Source organism: Nipponia nippon, unplaced genomic scaffold (genome assembly GCF_047370975.1).
Source record: "Nipponia nippon isolate SJK-2023a ecotype South Korea unplaced genomic scaffold, ASM4737097v1 scaffold_12, whole genome shotgun sequence".
Taxonomy (NCBI): Eukaryota; Metazoa; Chordata; class Aves; order Pelecaniformes; family Threskiornithidae; genus Nipponia; species Nipponia nippon.
In genome coordinates, this window is record NW_028262313.1 from 1,380,216 (window position 1) to 1,400,142 (window position 19,927).

Here is a 19,927-nt window from a genome sequence, read left to right on the forward strand (position 1 = left end):
TCGTTGAATGAAGGAGAGCATTTGCCTACTCACTGCTGTACATCGTGCTGGCCACAGGCAGCTTCTTGGGAGTAAAGCAAGAGGAGAGTTAAGGGTTTCCTGGGAAAGCCAAGGGAATACTACGATACTGCTACAACTGCCACAGATGGACAGCCTACATTGGAATAAAGGGGACTTTATTCTGCTATATCTACTCCCCCTTTCAGCTAATTTCCTATTTAAATGGGGTACGGTTTCATTTTATTTAAGAAGCCATGATTCCGTTGTGAACTGCAGTCCTGGGGAGGGGCAGCAACACACAGCTTCTCCTTCCCCCTATGTCCGTGGTCCCCCCAGCGCTGAGGAACCTACGTCTCCTGCAAGAGCTTTACTCCACTGCGGCAACGTCTGCAATTGTATGAAAGGTACCGGCTTATCGTCGCGATTAAACTCGAGACCTATCCAGCAGCTCCAGCTGTCTCTCTCCCATCTGTTTTGAAGCAGTGAAGCCCTTCATTGCAGGGCAGTTGCTTTCATTTGCAGTAATGTAATTGCAAGGAGACTCAAGGTCTGCCCAGGAGGATCGCCAAGGGCAACAGCATGTCCCTAAAACACTGCACTCTCGTCACCATTTAGCACACGGCTGCAAACACCACTTTCTGCGGAAAGAGTAAAGCAGGGAAACTCTTCTAGCCATGGCTGTTGCTGAAGAGGAGCAGAGAAGTGGATGCTCCAAGGACAGCACGAACATCACAGACCTCCCAGGGCGTGGGTTTCCCAATTAATAGCAAGAAAGAGAGAAGGCACTTTCAAAAGTCTGGAAAGAAGGAAGTCTCAAGAACAGTTGTCTTCCAGGCCTGGCAGAACCTGGAAAGGGACCTTCTTTCTTTCTCACATGGACTAGGACAACACCAGAGGGTCAAAGACATTTGATACCACGGGAAATACAGTATATAGGTATATACATGTTAGTGTACAAGTATACTAATGTAAACCACAGCTTTCTCTGTTATTTCCCAGGAAGCAGAATAGGATAGGAACACACTTTTTTTTTTTTTGTCTTTTTCTTTTTTTCTCCTGTAGAAAAGGCTTTTCATACTCTTTGTTCAGCTGAAAATACCCATGGCCACCGACGCAGACAGCTTACCTTGAACTGGAGCTTTCCAGTCACCACAGTTCACAGTACTCCCATACTCCAAACAAAGCTCAGCAAGTACATCTGTGGTGCTCAGCAGCTTGAACAGTTGGGGACAATCCGCCCCAAACAAGTCTTTGTGGTTTTATCCCAATTAAGCTCTTAGATAAACCACTCTTTCCACAGTATAGCTGGATGTCACTCACACCAGCAGGCACAGAAACCCTGATGGGTGTTTTTCTTCCTCATAATTACAGGAGCATATTCAGTTTTTAATGACACGGCATTTCAAAATCACAGCAGTGGCCAGAGGCAGAAGTTTTTTTGCCAGCAAGTGGGAGGCCTGTGTGACATCTGGAAGATCACCACGCCATGGGGCCGCTGAAACACAGCACTACCAGGTCACTCCAGACCAGAGGCTAAAGACTGCCCAGTGAGTCTGAGGGAAAGCCAATTTACTTCACTTTAGGGACTTAACCGAGACAATCAGATCGGGAGCATCATCAATCCAGCTTCTAGAAGAGGCCTAGGGATAACGACTCCAGATTTATGTTAGGAATCCATTCAATATGCAGCGTGTGTGTGCACGTCTGTGTAGGGGGAGTGAAACTGGGTCTTTTTGCTAATGTGTACAGCAACAACTACAGTCCGATACTACTTTGAAGCTAGCAAAACTACAGCTCTGACCACCGCCAGAAGTAGCAGCTTTTCCAAGCTAGCAACTACAGGTTAAATACTGCCAAATTCATGATGCTTCAGAACGGCACCAAACTCAGTCTCACCGGCAAGACCTGCCTCATCTGGAAACAGCACAGTTAAGCCGCATTACCGCTGGAGCAAACCCTGCATGTACTGAAGTCAACAACAAAAAGTCCCTTATCTGCATCAGTCCAGGAGCAGAATCCAAGAGGGGCATTTTTTCCTCTGTACCAGGTTAAAACCAAGAGGGTCTGGCTTGAAACCCCCCCACCTGCTGCAGATCTGGACTCCCTCCTGGGCCACGAGCCAAAGGTGCAGCTAAGGCTGCCGTCCCGGCATGCCAGAGAAGCCAGCCCAGCCCAACGCAGGAGGAACGTCCCGTCGCTCTGTTTCAACAACACAACCTTCTCCAGGGACACACACACACGCTCCTGCAGCGGGGAGGAGCAGGTCGGAAGAGTCTTGTTTCCCCATCTCGTTAGAAAACATTATTTTTCTGTAAAAGCTGTAGGTAGATTTCAGCCTGGAGTATCTGGCTTTACCAGAAAATGGATTCTCCCTGAACCTCCTTTACGAGAAAAGCGCAAACACCTCTCATAAAGATGTTTCACCGTTAGCGCTGGTTGATGCTTGTTTCATTGCTGTTTATCTGCCTCTTATATTCTTAGTGCACTGCAAAGCAGATCATTTGGGATCAGAGACATGCGAATTACATCACACAAGGAAGCTGCAGCCACAGAAAGCACGCGCAGGCTGCAGCGAATGCCTGACAGCAAAAGATTTAAAGGACTCGGACCGTGTAGGCAAAAAAAAAATTAAAAAATAATTTAAAAAAAGAAACAAAAGTGACTTAACCATAGTGTAAGAGAACTACCCAGGAGAGAACGTGACAAGTATGAAGGGCACTGGCATCCAAGAAATAAAAACAGAAAAAACTGAGGACCGAGCTGCAAACTAGACACTTTCCAGTGAGAGTTTTTTTCTTTGGGGGTGGTTGGTTTGGGTTTTTTTTGGAAGAGCAATGAGCATTGAACACTGCCAGTGCTCTGAAACATCAACAGATGAGCTCTCTGTTTCTTGAAGTCCAGAAGCTGTCCCAGAGGGGATCCCTTAGCTGAACTGCAGCAGATGAGCCGTGCAGGGGTCAGCGCAGGACAGCTCACGGCTAGCGACGCAGGTCAGGCTAGCAGGTCTGGCTAGCTGTGGACTGCCATTATGGCTGCACTGGAAGGGTGCTAGGGTAAATCACCTGCTCTGAGCTCGCTTCTGCCATGGGCACACTGCTACCACTTCCAGAAACAGCCAGTTTAAAACCAGTTTGCATAACTCTACAGTACATTCCTTTCCAGAGGCGCAGTACGTGTACCTTTAGAAACAGCGATAGGTAGGAACCTGCTCAACTCTCAAAATTCAGGCAGCCAATTTTATGGGAAGGTGGTTGTACCAAGTAGCATAGCAATTCTTGTCATTCCTATGACAGCAAGAGACTTCTGCCCAGCGGCGTGCAGCCTCCCTGACCAGTCCTGCTTGTATTTGAACAGTTACTACAATATATTCTTAAAAATTCTTTGAGTATTTTCTAGTCATGAAAAATTAGCTGACACCACTCCAGAGCACTGAACTCCATTGGACATCTCCTGTTTTTTTGGTACCACTTTCTCCTGTGTAACTATCTGTCCCCCATCCTCGCACTGAAGGTGGACGGAAGGTGCCTAACCCATCAGTCCTTGGGGCCTTTGCCAAGGTGACAGAAAACCAAGGCCTCAGTAGCGACCGAGCACAGCTGTGATGAGTAGAAGGGTGTAAAACCACTACACCCATTTGTTACAAGGGAATCAAACTGGTTTTTCATGAGGTGTCATTACAAAGCACTGCCAAAATGCCAGACCTCACCTTCCTAATAGCAGGTAGCAGAACAGAATCGTATATCTTTGACTACCGAGCGCTAGAATAGAATAATCTCACCCATGGTCATGAAGCCACACCTGCACAGGAGGTCAGGAGCTCTCCGTGCCGGGACAAAATGATCTCGTCAGCAAACGCAGGGCAAAAGAGAGGCTGTGGCGAAGTGCCAGCCTGATGGCATTTCTAAGACAGTAAAACAACATCTGCAATCTGGCAACCGAAACACCTCAAACACGCTCTGTTGCAAGTAGGGAGATGCCTATTTATTTCTCATCACCAGCTCAGCAAGCTTCCTCCGGGCTCTGAGGCAAACAAGTTGCTTTCCTTCTCCCATAATAAGGACCAAGTTGCACCATCACTTTACATCTGCGGACCTGGCACTCTCCAAAGGCTTGCACAACCATTAGCGAAACTTGGTAAACAATCCTCTCAAGAAGCAGAGTCCAGCCCACTCACGCCGTGTTTGGCTCTGCGGTGCTAAAAGGTGTGGAAACTCACACTAGTGCTTGCTGATCACTGGCACCAGCAGATTTGAATAACATACGCGAGGATCTACTGAGTCCAAAGGTACCCCTCTCACAGCTTCACAAAAGGCTGCACTTGAGCACTGTCATGCCCCGTAGGTCCCAGTATTTATAAGCCGCTGAAGGGACTGAGCTTCCACAGTGGTAATGACATGCTTGCGTGACGCAAACGTTATCCTCCGCCTGAAACCTCCCACATACCCACCTCAGCCTTGGCTTAAGTTAGCCTCCATACCTTTTCGCTCACTGGACATGCAAGATAATTTCTGACCTGCTTTTTCATCAATTGCTCTGCCTACCTGTTTCAAGTAATTACAACCAAGCCACCCTTTCTCCTTTTTGGCACTGAGGTGTGCCTGGACAAGAGCTTCCCCCCACTCGAAGGGCAAGACTGAAAGGTGTCTCTTAGACTGTAACACTCCCCCTGTGCAGACGTCCCCTTTGCGATCTCTCTGTAAGAGGGGAAATGGGGTTCTGGGTTACCTTAACTCCATCTAGAAAAGCACTTTTATTCCCCTCTCTCTTTCCCTCCCTCTCCTTTCGCTAGGGTAAGCGACAGAAGCTATCTCCTTTATCTCTCCCACTAGTTGTTAAACCAAAAACAGTCTCAGGTCAGCAAAATCAGGAGCTGCAGCAAGAAAAAGCCAGGAAAGCAAAGTCAGAGAGATAAGAAGTTTGACAAGCGTGCTCTAGAAAGTCTTTGAAGTCTTTAGCAGCTCCTTCTGAGCATTACTAAGAACAGACTGCAACTGCACTTGACCCTAGATATTTGGAAGGAAATCTTGATAATGGCAGTTTTGCTCTGTAGCCTCCTGCTTGGTGACGCACACACGACACAGGTTGCGAAGAGGTGGCATGACAAATAAATCACAGCGGGAAAGTACAGAAGGATCTCACTGGCTTGCCCAGAAAACACAAGATGGGACTTATGCAGGTGCTGATTAGGATGAGAAAATGAGTTGAGAGGAGGCGGCTTGATCAGGGACAGAAGCGGCTATGGATAAAGCGGCGCTCCTCCTCCATCGTGGCCAGGGGTACAGGCGCAGCACCATCAGGCTCCACCACAGAAACAATGCCTGCGCCCTTGTTTTGGAAAACAGAAGCTAGTCAGCCTGCCAGAAGAAATGCTGGGAACTGACCTAATTATATAGGGAGTACCAAGTCAAACCAACTTCAGCATGATGCAATGCTTCTTTCCATGCCCAGCTCTGGGAAACTACTCGCCCCCATACATGCAAACCTCTGGTTTACCCTTCTTCTATTAACCAGACACGTGAGGGAAACCATATTGCCTGCTGCTTTTTATCCAGCAGACTTGAACTTCCAGTGCCTCTTGTTTCTGTAGCGCTTTCTGCTTGTTACCTTCACCTCTTACCTTGACAGTCCTCCACAGACATGGGGAGATGAGTAACCCTCCGGTGGAACTGTGTCCAGGGACTGAGAGACAGCATTTTTGGGGACTGATTGAAACTGCAAGGCAGATCTAGCTGGGAAATGCCATCTAGAGGCCAAAACGTGCTTTGACCTATTTTTTTATGTTTGACTTCCAAGTAATGGTAGCGCTTGCTCCTTTCACTTCAGTACAATCCTATTCTCTCGCCACCTCTCTGTGCGAGGGCAGTGTTATCCCGGCTTTGCCGACAAGGGGCTGAAGTTCTCTGCTGTGCTGCACCATGAGTCCCAAAAGCTGTACCACCTCTTCTGTGCAGCACTGAACTAGAAGACGCCGTCCCTCGGGGCTTTCTGTACTTACCAGCTCGGGTTTAGCAGCTACCTCTGCTGCACAGAGCAGAGGTGCGTCTGAATTGTCCATTTTCACAAAAGGCCATTCTTCTAATAACGAGCTACGAGTTTACTGTCCGTCAACTACATTACAAAAACTAGAAGTGGGCCCAGCTTTATGGAAAGGAGCAAGGAACAAACGTACTCCAGTCCCTCCTCATCCCTTACAGCAGGCGAGATGCCTCGCCTTTTACAAAGCCTTGGGAATAAAGCCATGTCTCTCAGCTAGGTGTGGTTTCGCCATATGAGTGTTCTTTTTATATGTCACAATTTATTTTTTTTTATACAGGTGGGGCACTGGTACACACTTACAGAAAGAGTGAGGGAAGAAAGGATCTTTCCATTAGCACTGACTTAGTGCCGGCACACTGATGCATCGCATGGAGGCGAACACAGCTTAGGTCTTTGAAAGCAGCATCTGTCTCCCACTGAAATGGGATGTGGGATGACACAAGCAGATTCCAGAAAACCTAGGAACCACAGGGCTTTTTTTGGAACAACATGCTGCTGAAGAATTGCACTCTAGAATTCAAGCTTTAAATATTTAACCCTACAGGCTGAAGGGGAAAAAAAAAAAAAAAAAAAAAAGAGCCCAAGGTGGCTGATGGGTGCAAACCAGAACTGTGTGAACTGGCCCAAGCAACTGGCCAGCATTTATTTCAAGATCAAGCAAGGCAAAGGTTGGTAGAACTAGCTAGCTGTTAAAGCAGCAAATAAAAATTTCCAGAAAAAAAAGCCCAACATAAAACTCTCCAGAAAATAACCAGAAGTTAAAATAAAACTAATTTCTAAGCAGCGTATCGAGCTCCCAGATGAGGTTAAGGCTCACTGAGTGAAGCACTTCCCATACTTCTGAAATGTGAAACACCAAAACTCCTGGGGAGCCAGGAACGGGCACGGAGGGAAGTTCCAACTCTAACCTAAGCTCTTCATTTAAAAACAAAACAGAACTGAAGCACTTCAAAAGATTATAGGGTAAAGTACGCTTATTATAATGGTCAAACCAAACAGCGTGGTGAACATAGCATTATCATAACCATTTTCTTGTGGAAAAGAGCTTTTTTCATGTATGAAGTGGTCAAAGCACCAAAAATCACCATTACCAGCAATAACATGTCAGACAAGATGAGAGCTTTGTGCAGCAGGATCTTCCAGCCCATGTAGTTCCCTCGGGAAGTGAGCGAGCTATGGCAAAATAGTATGTGCTGTCTGACAACAGCCACAGCAAAGATTTCTTCCCCCACAAAGGGAATGATTAAAATCCCGTTTATGCTGAGATGTTCAGAACGGGATCTGCCCTTTCAAAGATGGAACACAAAATTAGGAAGTCACCTCTTCTTGATTTATTTGGGTTATTTTTGAATAGAAATAGGCTCCTGCAGAAATAAAGGCACACGCTTCCTTACAAAGAGAGGCCTAGCATGCCTTTTCTCAGGTCTCCTTCTGATGCCTCAGTAAGAAGCCAAATCACCCACCAATAACAAAATCGGCTTCAGTGATTTAAGAGACGGTGGCAGGACTCCCTTTTGGCATGACTCTCTCTTTCATTGCTCTGGTATAGAAAAAAGCCAAACCACAGAGAGGAAGCAGTCGTGAGGAGTATTTCATTAACCGGTCTGCAGCTATGAGAAGAGGCGGCTGTTATCACCAGAGCAACACAACAGAGGACAAGGGTGGAGAGAGAAGACGAAGGAATGCTGATGTGCTGGGCTGGGATTGAAGAGGGCACAGCAGGATGTTTATTCATAGTCCATAGGATTCAGCAGCTGTTTCAAAACAAGAAGTCACATCAAAGAAAAGAACTGTTAGCACAGCTCCTACATGAGGTTTTTTTTCAACCCAGATAAAGCCGCCTTGATAATGGTGAGGAGGAGGAGGGACTTCAGGAAAACTCCCTGTTCCAGAGAATGAGTGAAATTTGCTTCAGTGTTCATGTTAAGATGTCAAAGCAATTATGAAAATCGAGTAGAAAAAAAGTCCACCTAGGAGCTCTCAGGCCTTAGCCCGGCGTAGGTGGGGGTAGCTCTGCAGAGTCCTGTCTATCGCTTCAGCCAAGCTCACCACCGGTTTGTAGCCCATGTCTCTTTTGGCCCGTTCACAGCTATAGTAGTGAAACGTTCCAGCTAGCGCTACCCGCATAGGGGTAAAGGTGGGCTTGATGGTGACCAGTGGACTTAGCAGCCACAGCACTAGAGACAGGAGCAGGGCCAGGTAATACGCCAGCCAATAGGGAATATGGTACTTGGGAGGATCGTAGTTCAAGCCAGTCAAGATACGGGACATGAAAGCCCAGAAGGGAACTGGTTCATCGTTTGTGATATGAAATGCCTGAAAGAGAGGAAGACAAAAAGCCAGATGATAAAATCATTACAGTTTTCACAAATTTGTCTCTGTGATGGCCCACTTCACGTTCATGCTGAGGAGGCTGACATCCCTGATTGACTGCAAACAGTTTCCTGAGAAACTGCTTTGCACTAACCACCTCTGGCTGAAAAGCGATGAGCCCCTCCTTTGCTAAGAAAGCCAGCTACTTCTGACACTCCAGAGGCTGAGATGACACATAAATGGTCAAACAAACTGAATGACGCAACACAACGCAACACAAACACATTAAATCATCCTAGCTGTACGTACAGTGCATGCCCAGAGCATGCCGGTGCCGTGAAAACCTATAGAAGTTTTTCCTGTTCTGAACTCTATCGTAAAAGCTAAATAACTATGTTTCTTACGTACGCATCTTGGCTGCCCGCAGTTCTGCCTGGATTTCCTTTCACAAGGGGTTTTCTAGCATGAAGTTAAAGTACATTCATACATCTTAGCCCACGCGGTTGCACACAATGGTCACCAGATGGGCAACCACTCGTTATACCCACAGACAGAGAAAAGTTGACCCGTCTGCGTGTGCTAGTTCCACTCATCTCCAAGATGTTCCCTACAGACAAAAATCAGCATGCACTACAAAGCAGACCCGTGCAGCCAAGCAAGGCTTGCAGACGATGTTCGGCTAGGGGACACCCACTCCCTCCCCTCGCCAGGTCCTTCCTTACCTTCCCACACAGGGGAGAGTCTTTCTGAAGGTTTTCTGCAGCTAGGATGTGTCCATGGACCACGTTTTCCACATAGGTGAAGTCTACCAAGTTCTTTCCATCCCTGCACAGACAAAAGGAAGAAGAGGCAAGTTAGGCTGAAAAATCTGCTTGTGGCAAAGGGAAGGACTTTCAGACAAGATATATTTATCCCAAGTTTCTTCTTCTCCCGCTCTCTTGTGCTGCAACTTCAGGCTATACCCTGTCAGAGAGATGAAATCGCTACATATGATTTTGGAGACAGAGGAAAGGCTGTTATTGTCTCAGGTCTTGTCAAGGCCCTCAAAGTTTACATTCCTCTAACAGTACCATTTTTAAACCTCACAAGTTACCAAGTTTCTAGGTGTTGCAGACCCTACACGTCTCAGAATCAGCAGAGTGATCCACAGAAGCAGAACGAACAGAGTGGTAACTAGCACAAAGAAAGTCACTTGAGGACAAGCTTTCAATTACGAATTTCTTGGCTCATGAAATTCTAACTTACTCCCTCAAGAAGCCAACTTCAGCCCTCGCTGAAACAGATTTAACCCACTGTGTTAAATCTATTTCTACACAGGTACAGAAAATGAAAATTAATCTGCCTATCGCTTTCAAGAGTCCAGCTAAATCAAACAAATGGTTTGTTGCAAAACCATCACCACGCTCATTTGGCCACAAAACCAATATTGCTGCAATCCAACACTCTGGGAAAGAATCATTTTCATTTCCTGCGCTGGTGGATGAATGGCTATTCTATTGGCTTTCTTGGAAGGGATATACAGGTGTGTATAGCGGTAGGGAAACCCAAACGGGGAATGCATGTTTGAGTCGGAAGAGAATGCAGACTTGCACAAAGTGGAAGCCTTGAGTTGGCGTAGGCTTGCTGCTCACAGATCGGTTTGAGAGATCAATTCAGAAGTGAACTGTAAGGAAGAATAAGAACAAAAAAACCCCCAACACCAAAAAACCCACAACCCTATTCCCTTTCTTCCTCGGCCCCAAGCACATATTCACATGTGCGCATATAGACACAAACCAGCTCCTTGCATGTAATAAAAACCTATTATAAATTAAAGAGCACATTTCTTTTCAAGAGCGTAATACAATCGATAATAATATCCTTGCTAGTAGCTTGAACCATTTCTTGCTCTAAAATTTCAGTGGTCCACTAGAAACTCTGCAAGGCTCAATAACAAGGCAAATATCTTTCACCTTATAATCAGAAATATTAAAACGCTGCCATATAGGCTTTTTAATTGCAAGAACCTCAAATACCAGAAGTGGGTATTAATTAAATTAACAGCAAGTAATCTCAGCTCTCTCATATTTAAAAGGACAGCTCTTTAGACAATGCAAAGACAGCTTTCCCCACTGATATTCTTTGCATCATGAACACTTACCGTCTGAGTGCATGAGTCCCTAACACAGAAGGGTTTTTAAAAAAAGAGTCCTGGATCACAAGTGAAAAATTAAAGAAACGTACTTTTTTCCATGCCACAACACCACTACTGATTTAATATTATTCCCTTCCAAAAGGGCTTTGTAGGTTCAGCATCGATTTTAACAAAAGCTATAAAATGACTGAGCCTTGCTCACCCAATTATGAACTTCATTTTGCCGCTCTTAGCTGCTTGGATGAGGATGGGCACCAGCTGAGGGTCTCTAGGACCAAATATTCCATGGGGACGAATAGCAGTAGTGAAGAAGTTGTTGCCTGGGTCATTTGCACTGAGCACTTCCTGTAGGGAAAAAAGACAGCCAAATCAGGAGGGAAAGGCTGGGAAGAAAAATATGGCTTCGTAATATATTCCAGGATTATCACTAAAGGGGGTGGGGGTTCCCCCATCTCCTTGGGAAGACATCAGTGGAGGAACTACTGCCCACCCGTATCTTTACAAATGATCCTTCCTTTCTTCCCATCTCTTCTCCCACTTCTCTTTAATGAGAAAAACAGACAAAAATCTGTTTTCATTATTGAACCTCAGTGAATTGACAGGCAAAGGAAAGGAACGCTTTGCCTCTCTCATTTAACACCATAGAAACCGGAGGAGCTTTGAAAGTTCCTTCACTCCACGAATTCTTTATGGACACGTTGGAGAAAAGGACACTGAGCAGTTCAGTCTCTGTCTCTCCCATCAGTCAGTGGAAGATTTCCATCACGGGCCTTCTCAATCGCATTCGGAAGGGGCGTGATCCCATTTTCCCAGCAGCACCAAGCGCTAAGCAGGTTCAGCAAGGCATCTTTGAAGAAGAGTTAATTCTACTGGGAGCTTCCAAACAACGTGTTCTACTAATTTTTAACAGCTGCTGGATTTTCCATTAAAAATCCAAGGACAACGCATACAAATAAACACTGAATACTGTCACTGTTTCATCCAAAACAAAGACGTAGTTACAAGCATATTGGGCTAGACTTGATCGCTACTCATAAGCTTCCACTTTAGTAGTCCACTTTACTGCGAAGTGGTTAGGCTTGCAAGCGAACAGATATTTTTATGCTGCGTTTGCAATTAAGCTCTTTTCAAGGAACCTAAGCAAAATTTTTAAAGGCTGATACTCGACTTTAGAGGACACACTGTCAGCTTCGGTATGGAAGCAAGGCTAAATTCTTCTTGCACAAAAAGCGTAGATTGTTTCCACGACTGAAAGGCAAGCCACTGAAAAAAGTTTGAAAAAATGTTTGTTCGCTTTGATTTAAATCATTGTCATACCGTATTTAAACCACAAATACTGCAGCGTTAAGAACCTGAAACAGAAGAGATACTGGTGACCTGCAAATGTCCCAAGTAGTGGACGTTCAGATGCAGGGGGAAATTTTAGACCTTTTTTAACAAGAGTATTTTCAGCATATGGCCAATAGCATTAGCTTACAGCATGTTACTAGCCTGGCACGCTCCTTAACTCAGTCCACATCTCATCTTCTCCTTCCCCAGTGCCTTGTTCACAGTCCCAACTGTAACTTCAGGCTGCAAATCAGGCAAACGTGGTTCTGAAACAGCCTTCCAGTAGGAGCAGAGAAGGGAAAAAACTCCCCTCAGCTGCTCTTAAAACAAAGCTGGATCAGTTAAGAAATGGGATTATCACACAGCTCTTGCAATGAAAGCAACATCTCTGCCAGTTCTTTTATTCTTTCTCTAGAAACAACCCCTGTGGTGTATCACGCTATTTCATGCAACTTCCCTGGTAATTTACGGCACAGTGTGATTTTATTCTCTTTTTATTAAGTGAACACACTACTCCGGAGTTTCACCAGCCAAGGAAGACGTAACTGAGCAGTTATGAATGTGGACTGCTGGACAGCTGCTAGGGAAGCAGCCCCTGCCCAAGCCATCAGCATGCCGAGGGAAAAGGGCGCGGGTCGCTTGTGAAAGAGGCGAGCGGCAGCCACCTGCCATACTTCTCTGTAACAGAACAAATGAGTCCACAGCTCGCTACCCTCCATGCTGAGAATCGGGGGCTAAAATCTGACAGATTTGTCTAAAAGAAGGGACTTTTCTATTTCAGTTACACTCGGAAAACTCTGGCAGGCATTGCTACGTATGCATGCTTCTGCGCAGATTTTCTTTGCAGCTGTAAGAACGAGATACTTCTTTTTAACGAAAGAAATTCTGGAGAACAACAGAGATCTGTTCAGTCTTGACGAGTCTGTTGTGTCCCCTAGGGCATGCCCTACTTTTAGAAGGGCAGTTTTAAGCATCGAAAATAACAACGTTAACGATATGATGACAAATACCTTCTCCTGTAGGATCTTCGTCTCTGTGTAATAGTCGATGGGTTTTTTGGCATAAGGGAGGTCTTCTGATCCATTTTTTATGTCTGTGCCCTCAAAAACTACACTGGCACTGCTCGTTAATACCAGTTTCTGCAACAGACGTGAAAGAAAACAGTTGTTTAAAGCCTAAGACAAAAGGGTCATTATTTACGAAGGCTGAGTAAAGACAATATTAATGTTTAATCGACTGATTCTACAGATAATAAACTAAGTCTAGAAGAACATGGGCTAACAGAAGATGATCTGAAACTGCAGGTAAGAAAACTCTCCCTCTTTTAATTGACTCTGTCACATTGTTTAGTGCTACCTAAAGGAGATTAAAACATTTCAAGTAACATCCAAGGCAGCCAGTCAAGGGGAAAACATCTCTAGGAAAATCAGAGTGCCACTTGGCTTGGCACATTTTGGCACTTAACACTCGGTGAGTGTTTTTAAGATATATTTGCTCATCTTGATGATAACAATATCACAGTAGATTAAATCAAAAAAGAATTCTTATCTTGGATGTTTTTATTGGATAAAAACGTACCCTAGTGGATTCAAAGCAGAAAGTCAGCAATGTATTGGAGTAATCAGAAACACGTGGTTTTAAAACAAGATCTACATTAGAATAGAAAGATGACTAGATCCAACAAGTTCCAACAAGACTTGATTCCTTGATCCGACAGAATCCAGACTGGGCCTGAAGGGAAACACTGCGTGGCCCATTTCCTACAACACCTAATTACACGGGGCGGGGCGGGGCGGGGGGGGGCGGAATCCAACAGACAACAAACTGTGGGACTAGGAATCCTATGTGATAGACATCATTTAATTCTAAACATTGTCACTGCTGTGTTTGTACATGGACGCTGCACAAAATGCATGCTTTGGAGGCGACATCTCTGCCCAAAATAAGTAAGGGATCTTCACATGCGTTGTGCTTGAAAATTTGCTAAGAATTTAAATGAAAACTCATGTGGTATCTAATAACATAAGGAAAAAAAAACACAACAAAACAAAAAACTTGTCTGAACAGCAGCCTGGTTTCCTCTGTTGCTTTCTCTTGTGGGCAAATGACTTTCTAAACCAAATTATACTGAGGTTATGGCACAAGTGCATTCCTTCTCATTATATCTCAAAGAATTCACATAGGTAAGAGGTGCCGTGAATACTTTCACTGCTGGAAAAGCTATCTTCAGAGCTGTCCCCTTATTAAAGCATGAAAGAATCCACTTGTCAGTCGTGGTTCTCCCGTGGGTGATTCCCAGACGTCTAGCAGAACAAATTTTAATGGATGCTTTTCCTGCAGTCAGGAAGATTGCAATGTGTAGGTTTTCTGTGGCAAACATGGCCTGAGCTTACACCAGACACTAAAGGGGAGACCAACAGAGTCTTTCTCTTCTACTAATTTTCACAGAACAAGTAGGACTGCAGTACCTCAGAGACCTTTGCCCCTCTATCAAACAAGACTGAAATCGGTCCATGCTGCAATTGTTATAAAGTCACATCAGCGTCTTATAGTCTCCATCTGCTTTTCTGCCCTTACCTGCACTCCAGCTTCTTTGCAGGCTTCAATGACTGCTTTGGTTCCCATAAAATTCACCTTATAAAACAGTTCCCTGTTGTCACTTGAAGGTGCTGGTGATGCACAATGAAATGCCACTGACACACCTTGTAAAGCTGGGAGCAAAGCCTAGAAGATACAGCACATGAGACAGCAATGAAGCAACAGCAGGAGTGCCTACTCAGAAAAGAAATAAAAAAAGGGAAGGAAATAAAACACAGTTCTTTTTCTCATGGAAATAAAACCGCTAAATTACAAGTCATGTTCCTCCCATAAAGGTGAGCAGCTGGAATAGGATTAGCATCCAGGATCTTCACAGTCTTCTCTCCTTCTTGCTAGGCAAAAAACCCACTACATCATCTTTAATTTCCAGAGAAGAACCTGGGAACTTTCCGAGACCTGCAGGCTATCTAGACTTAACTACTTGCAATAGTCTCAAGTGCAGGTATGAGACTGAAAATGACCTGGAGACAGGAGTTAGAAAACTCAGCAAGCAGCAGGTCTAACAGCCAGCAGCACCCCATGGCACTGTCTGTGTTTGAGATCGCTGTCCTAAAGCTCTGAGACGTGATACGTTACACCGGTGGGGAGAGGTCTCTTCGCATTGCATACAAACGTTTTTGCCAAGGCTCACACACGTGACCGAGTTAAGGCAAGAGGCCTTAGCCTGCCTTAACTGTTAGGAATAACGCATCCTGCCGATCTCATGCAGCTGAGGTTAGCTAGGAGAGCACCCACATGCAATTACCAACGGTGACTGTAATTAGACTGCGTATCTAAGCTAACAGTAATGCAAATCATAATACAGAAACAAGTTCTGTTCTTTTCAGCTTCAAGATGACGTCAAGTATATTTCTTTAAATGTTCTAGATGAGGGTTCCACACAAAACTGCTCAGGCTACCGACTTCCCAGGGCAAGGTTGGGGGGCATATCTACATACGCTTTTACAACCCGTGCAATGCCTTCGGGTGTTTTAGTGCTTCAGGCAAGGCTCGGTAAGCTGTTTGAGCAAACATTTATTTAAACAGACATCCTTTCTATCTACCCATGTCGTGTACTGTTGTTAGTCTGTACCTCTTTGTCGCAGAGGTCTCCCAGGAAGAACTGCACTCTGTCGTTGTCAAATCTCTTCTGAATATCAAACACATTGACGGCGTAGCCCTTCTCCAGGAGCTGCTCCACCATGTGCTGGCCTAGGAATCCTGACCCGCCGATCACTGTACATTTCTTACCCGCCTGCAGAGACAGCGAGAAAAGCACTTCAGCAAGCAGACATACACCCACAAACTGCGTAAGTAAACCGATCTGAACTTCCCGAGATCTTAATGTGCTGGAATTTTGCACAACTAGTTTAACTGAAGGAGTCTAAATTAATATCAAGATATTAATATTATAATATCAAATTAATAATATCAAGATATTATTATTAAGATATCAAAAGACTCTCCAACACGCCTGTGTTATCACAGTAACTTAAAAGCTCAGACACGCTAATGGTCCCCCTAGCTCACAGGCTGGTTTGTATTTGGCAGGACTCTGCCCCATAACCAGGTGGCTCACGTAGTACGGACAAAAAAGAGGACTGGCTCCGACAAACTCTGCCCTGATGGTAAAGCAAACAGAATCTGCTTCAGCCACAGATAATTCAGAATACTAAAACTGTCACCGTTAGCAAGGACAAAACCTTTTTCAGAGCATGTGAAACTTACGCCTCTCCGAGCCAAGAAAGCAATCAGGTAAAGGCAAGGCTTACCCTTTTTAGTTACTCATTAGTTCTTCCTTTCTTTTTTTAAGCTCTTTCAAATCAATGGCTAGAGTCACTAATTAACAGATTCCGGGCTGGTCACTCATCTAACTGGACTGACACTGAAGACCTTGCCGCCAACACAGAACATACAAACAACGAGTCTGAGGAAGCTTTTGTACAAAGAATGCTCTGTCCTGGCTGGAAATAGATTTGCTACACACCCCCCCACCTCTGCAGTTATACTGTCGAGCTGAAGGGAATTTCAACCCAGTGAAACCAAAGACGACAATTGTTCAGAAGTTTCTAAGTGCTACATCCTTAACCAGAGGTTCTACTGCAAAGTGTCAATTATCCACAACAGAAATTAGAAGAGTTCACTGCAGTGGCTCAGTTACATTAAAGCATAACCAATTATTTAGAATGGTGCATGCAAAGTACAATCTGATTAAAATAATTAAAAAAAAGTTCTAATGGGTTGGCCCAGGGGTCTATTTGGTTTTGATAGTTGCAGGAGAGCAGACGATATAGAAAGAATACGTGAGCCTAAGGACTCTCTGCAGTTCACTCTCCTTGTGCTCCCCCACTACAACAGTTTTGCATTTGCTTTACTCGTCAGCTTCCCGATTCTCTAAACTCAGTCACATCCCTCCCCTCTGCGGTGTCCTCGCCCCGTTGAGGGGTCTAGCCTTTTCAGCTCCCCCTCAAAAGGCCGTCGCTCCATTCCATCGATATTTTTACTTGTCTTCCCCTGTACCCTTTCTCATTCCCGTGTGTTCCTCATAAAATGAGAGCGCCCGAACTGCACACAGCACTTAGATGTGCTGAACCGAAGCTTTACAGTGGCAGAAGGACGCCCTCTGTCTGGCTCGAAATATCAGAACCATTTTCTACCAGTACAGATGAGAGCGCCCAGGTTTTTCTGTATGATAGTTTTCCACTCACCCAAGTAAAGGACAGTATTCTAACCGGGGATGAGAAGCAGACTATTTAAGCAATCTTTAGTGCACATTGCTAATGTGCAATACAATCTGGTACACACACCTCTTGGGAAAGTACTACATGAGCCAAGGCAATGACGGGAATCAGTATAACTGCAGCTAACAGTGCTGCACCTGGAGTAATTAGCTGATCTAAAAAATGCAGGTAGAAAGCCAGGCTATGCATGATTATATTGATTTTAGGATGTGAATTACTGCCTATCTAGTGTTGTGCTGTGAAGGTACAACAGCTTGTTCATGCTCTCTAACATGATGCTACATTGGGGGGTTTTTTTGTTTGTTTCTTTGTTTCCTAAATATCCGAGATTCACTGGTCTTCCATAAGCTTCATATGAATTAATGAGAAAATAGTTCAGAAGGCAGAAATTTCTCTATAAACAAGAACCACAGGTAACGCAACAGAGCAGCTTAAGAAATTGTACTCCTAAGAGTAATGTCCAAACATCTCTCTAAGCCAAGGAAAATGTTACTCTTTCCGTATTCTAACCTCCTGCATTCAATGCAGTAATCACCGAAAGAGGTTACAAGGGGCTAGTAGATCTCAGGGACCTCAGCTGGGCCTTTATCTGCACTACAACACGGAATAATGTTATAAGGCACGTAGAAATGATCCTGGAGCAACTAAATCTCCAGACCAATTGATTTGGCAGCACTGACAATGCCACTGGTGTTCTTGGCGGGGTGGAGCATCCCTGGATCTCTTTGGAACTAATTGGCAGCAAATGATTCCTTGGAAAATCACATTTCCCCCACCAATATCTCCAGAGGTAGTATTACTGCAGGAACAGTCTCGTGTCTTCCCTAGCAGTGTTCAGAAGAGCTATCTATGAAAATATGTTTCTGCAAGACAAATCTTCATAACGCATCATTTAAGTCCTCAACTTACCAATCTGAGGCGTGTGGCCATTTCTCAGATGATTCACTATCAACCCGATTCCTTTAAAAAAAGAGAATATTATTTTATTCACAATACAATACTTTACATAAATGTGCCATTAACACAAACCAAACTTTTTTTAAACATGGTTGTAGTTATAGAAATCAAGGTTTGAAGCCTTTATGCTAAAGCAGAAGCATGAAGAGTGAGCTAATTCTCTCTGCCCTGCTAAACAAAATCAGCAATACAAGAGTAACAGTGACATCAAATAGCTTTCTCAAAGGCATAATTTTAATATAACAGAATACCCTTGATAACAAAGGCACCATCTTATTTTAGCCAGTGTTAGCTTCACACACTTCCTTTAAGGCTGAATATTTATACTTCAAATAACATGAACACAATTGCAGGTTTTAGCAATGTCCTCTTCAAAAATAGAGTTGCTCAAGGGTGTTAGGAACAACAAAATAAAACTGAAGTTCAAGCATTTCAGCAGCACCACGCCCGCCTGTTCCACAGCAGCAGACACAGCATGGCAGAAACGCTGGCACTCACTGGTGCCCATCAGCGAAGAGAGGGGAGCCAGTGGTGCGATTTTCCAAGTTTTCACATCACAGGCTGTTGATGCCACCAGTTTCATTAAAATACTCTTCCTCCCAGCAATAGCAAACAAAATTCCCAACTCAGCTGGGATCCTACTGCGGGGGGGGGTATAATTGAAAGACAGAAAAAGACAACATGCCTATTTAGATCTGTTTCCAACATAAAGACAAGCTGCACACAAAGACTTCTGATGGCTTTATAGTCACTTTAAACCATCACTATGATAAACTACTGTGTTAGAGGCTGATTTGATTCTCCTTATTCCTAGTCAGTGCTTCCCACTACCTCCTACAATTCATGTGCTGAGATGGATCAAGGCTATGACTAGCTGAAAATTAATCATTTTCTGCCTGGGTTGGTTTTCAGCCAGATCAGCTCTCTGACCCATCTCACCTCATGAACACCAGTGCCAACACAATTGGATGAGATCCAGGAACAGCTACACCAATGTTGCTATAAAATTATCACAGTGCCATGCCTCACGCAAGCAAATACATCTGTTGGACTGGCTCACTCTGCAAGCTACACCATTTAGCACTCTTCGTTTTTTATTTTTCTGAAAAGTCCTTTGAAATGGCAAGGACAAAACCAAAAAAAAAAGGCAGGATTGGCGCCTATCCAGCCAGGAACACCAAGCTGGTTTGAAAGTACGGGCACAGGGTGATCCACCCTCCAGCTGCCCCCTCTTCCACCCCCAGGTCTCCCTTAACACAGGCCTTACCCCTCTCCAAAATGCCATTTATGAACTGCTCCGCCTCCAGTTTCCCCCCAGCTCTTTCCCAGAGCCCCCCCACTCTCCTCCTGCCCCTTCAGCCGCCCTCCACACCTCCCCAGCTCTCCTCACACCCCTCTACAGCCTGCCCTTCCTCACAGCCCAGCCTTCCTCACAGCCCAGCCCTCCATACCCCCCGGCGCTCCTCACACACCACTACAGCCTGCCCTTCCTCACAGCCCAGCCCTCCTCACACCCCAGCCCTCCTCCCCCCCCCCCAGCTCTCCTCACCCCCCTCCACAGCCTGCCCTTCCTCACAGCCCAGCCCTCCTCACAGCCCTGCAGGCTCCGCCGCCTCCAGCCTGCCCCTCCACAGCCCCCACGGCCTTCCCCACACCCCAGGCCTCCTCTCACCCCTCAGCCTCCCTCACCCCGACCCGCCCCACTCACCTCACCGCACCGCCGCCGCCCTCGCCCCCAGCCCGCCTTCCCGCCCGGCCCGGCTCCGCCCCCGGCTCCGCCCCAGCTCGAGCCCATCCCTCCCGCCCACCAATCAGCGCGGACGCTTCCAGCAGACCCCGC

The 19,927-nt window shown here is 45.4% G+C and overlaps 1 protein-coding gene across 3 annotated transcripts; it reads right to left on the minus strand.

The window, feature by feature from the left end:
- Window positions 1-6,648: 6,648 nt before the first annotated feature.
- Window positions 6,649-19,853, minus strand: NSDHL (NAD(P) dependent 3-beta-hydroxysteroid dehydrogenase NSDHL). 3 transcript variants are annotated; one of them, XM_087748328.1, is made up of 8 exons: window positions 19,796-19,853; window positions 18,040-18,090; window positions 15,483-15,644; window positions 14,390-14,536; window positions 12,823-12,951; window positions 10,686-10,828; window positions 9,072-9,174; window positions 6,649-8,352 (listed from the first exon to the last, which is right to left on the minus strand). In XM_087748328.1, the coding sequence occupies exons 2-8, from the start codon at window positions 18,058-18,060 to the stop codon at window positions 8,017-8,019; spliced, it is 1,041 nt and encodes a 346-aa protein (XP_087604454.1). In that variant the 5' UTR covers window positions 18,061-18,090; window positions 19,796-19,853; the 3' UTR covers window positions 6,649-8,016. The 3 variants fall into 3 exon arrangements, with proteins under 3 accessions (XP_087604454.1, XP_087604455.1, XP_087604456.1); XM_087748329.1 differs by lacking the exon at window positions 19,796-19,853 and adding an exon at window positions 19,027-19,273; XM_087748330.1 differs by lacking the exon at window positions 19,796-19,853 and adding an exon at window positions 18,586-18,605.
- Window positions 19,854-19,927: the final 74 nt, after the last annotated feature.

Bases quoted from the DNA above. Each gene is read 5' to 3' on its own strand.
- NSDHL (XM_087748328.1), bottom strand. From the start codon at position 18,060: ATGGCCACACGCCTCAGATTG. The intron at 14,537-15,482 runs GTACAGACTAAC...TGTATCTTCTAG, and splicing joins GAGACCTCTGCGACAAAGAG to GCTTTGCTCCCAGCTTTACA. The intron at 8,353-9,071 runs GTAAGGAAGGAC...CCTCTCTTTCAG, and splicing joins ACTCTCCCCTGTGTGGGAAG to GCATTTCATATCACAAACGA.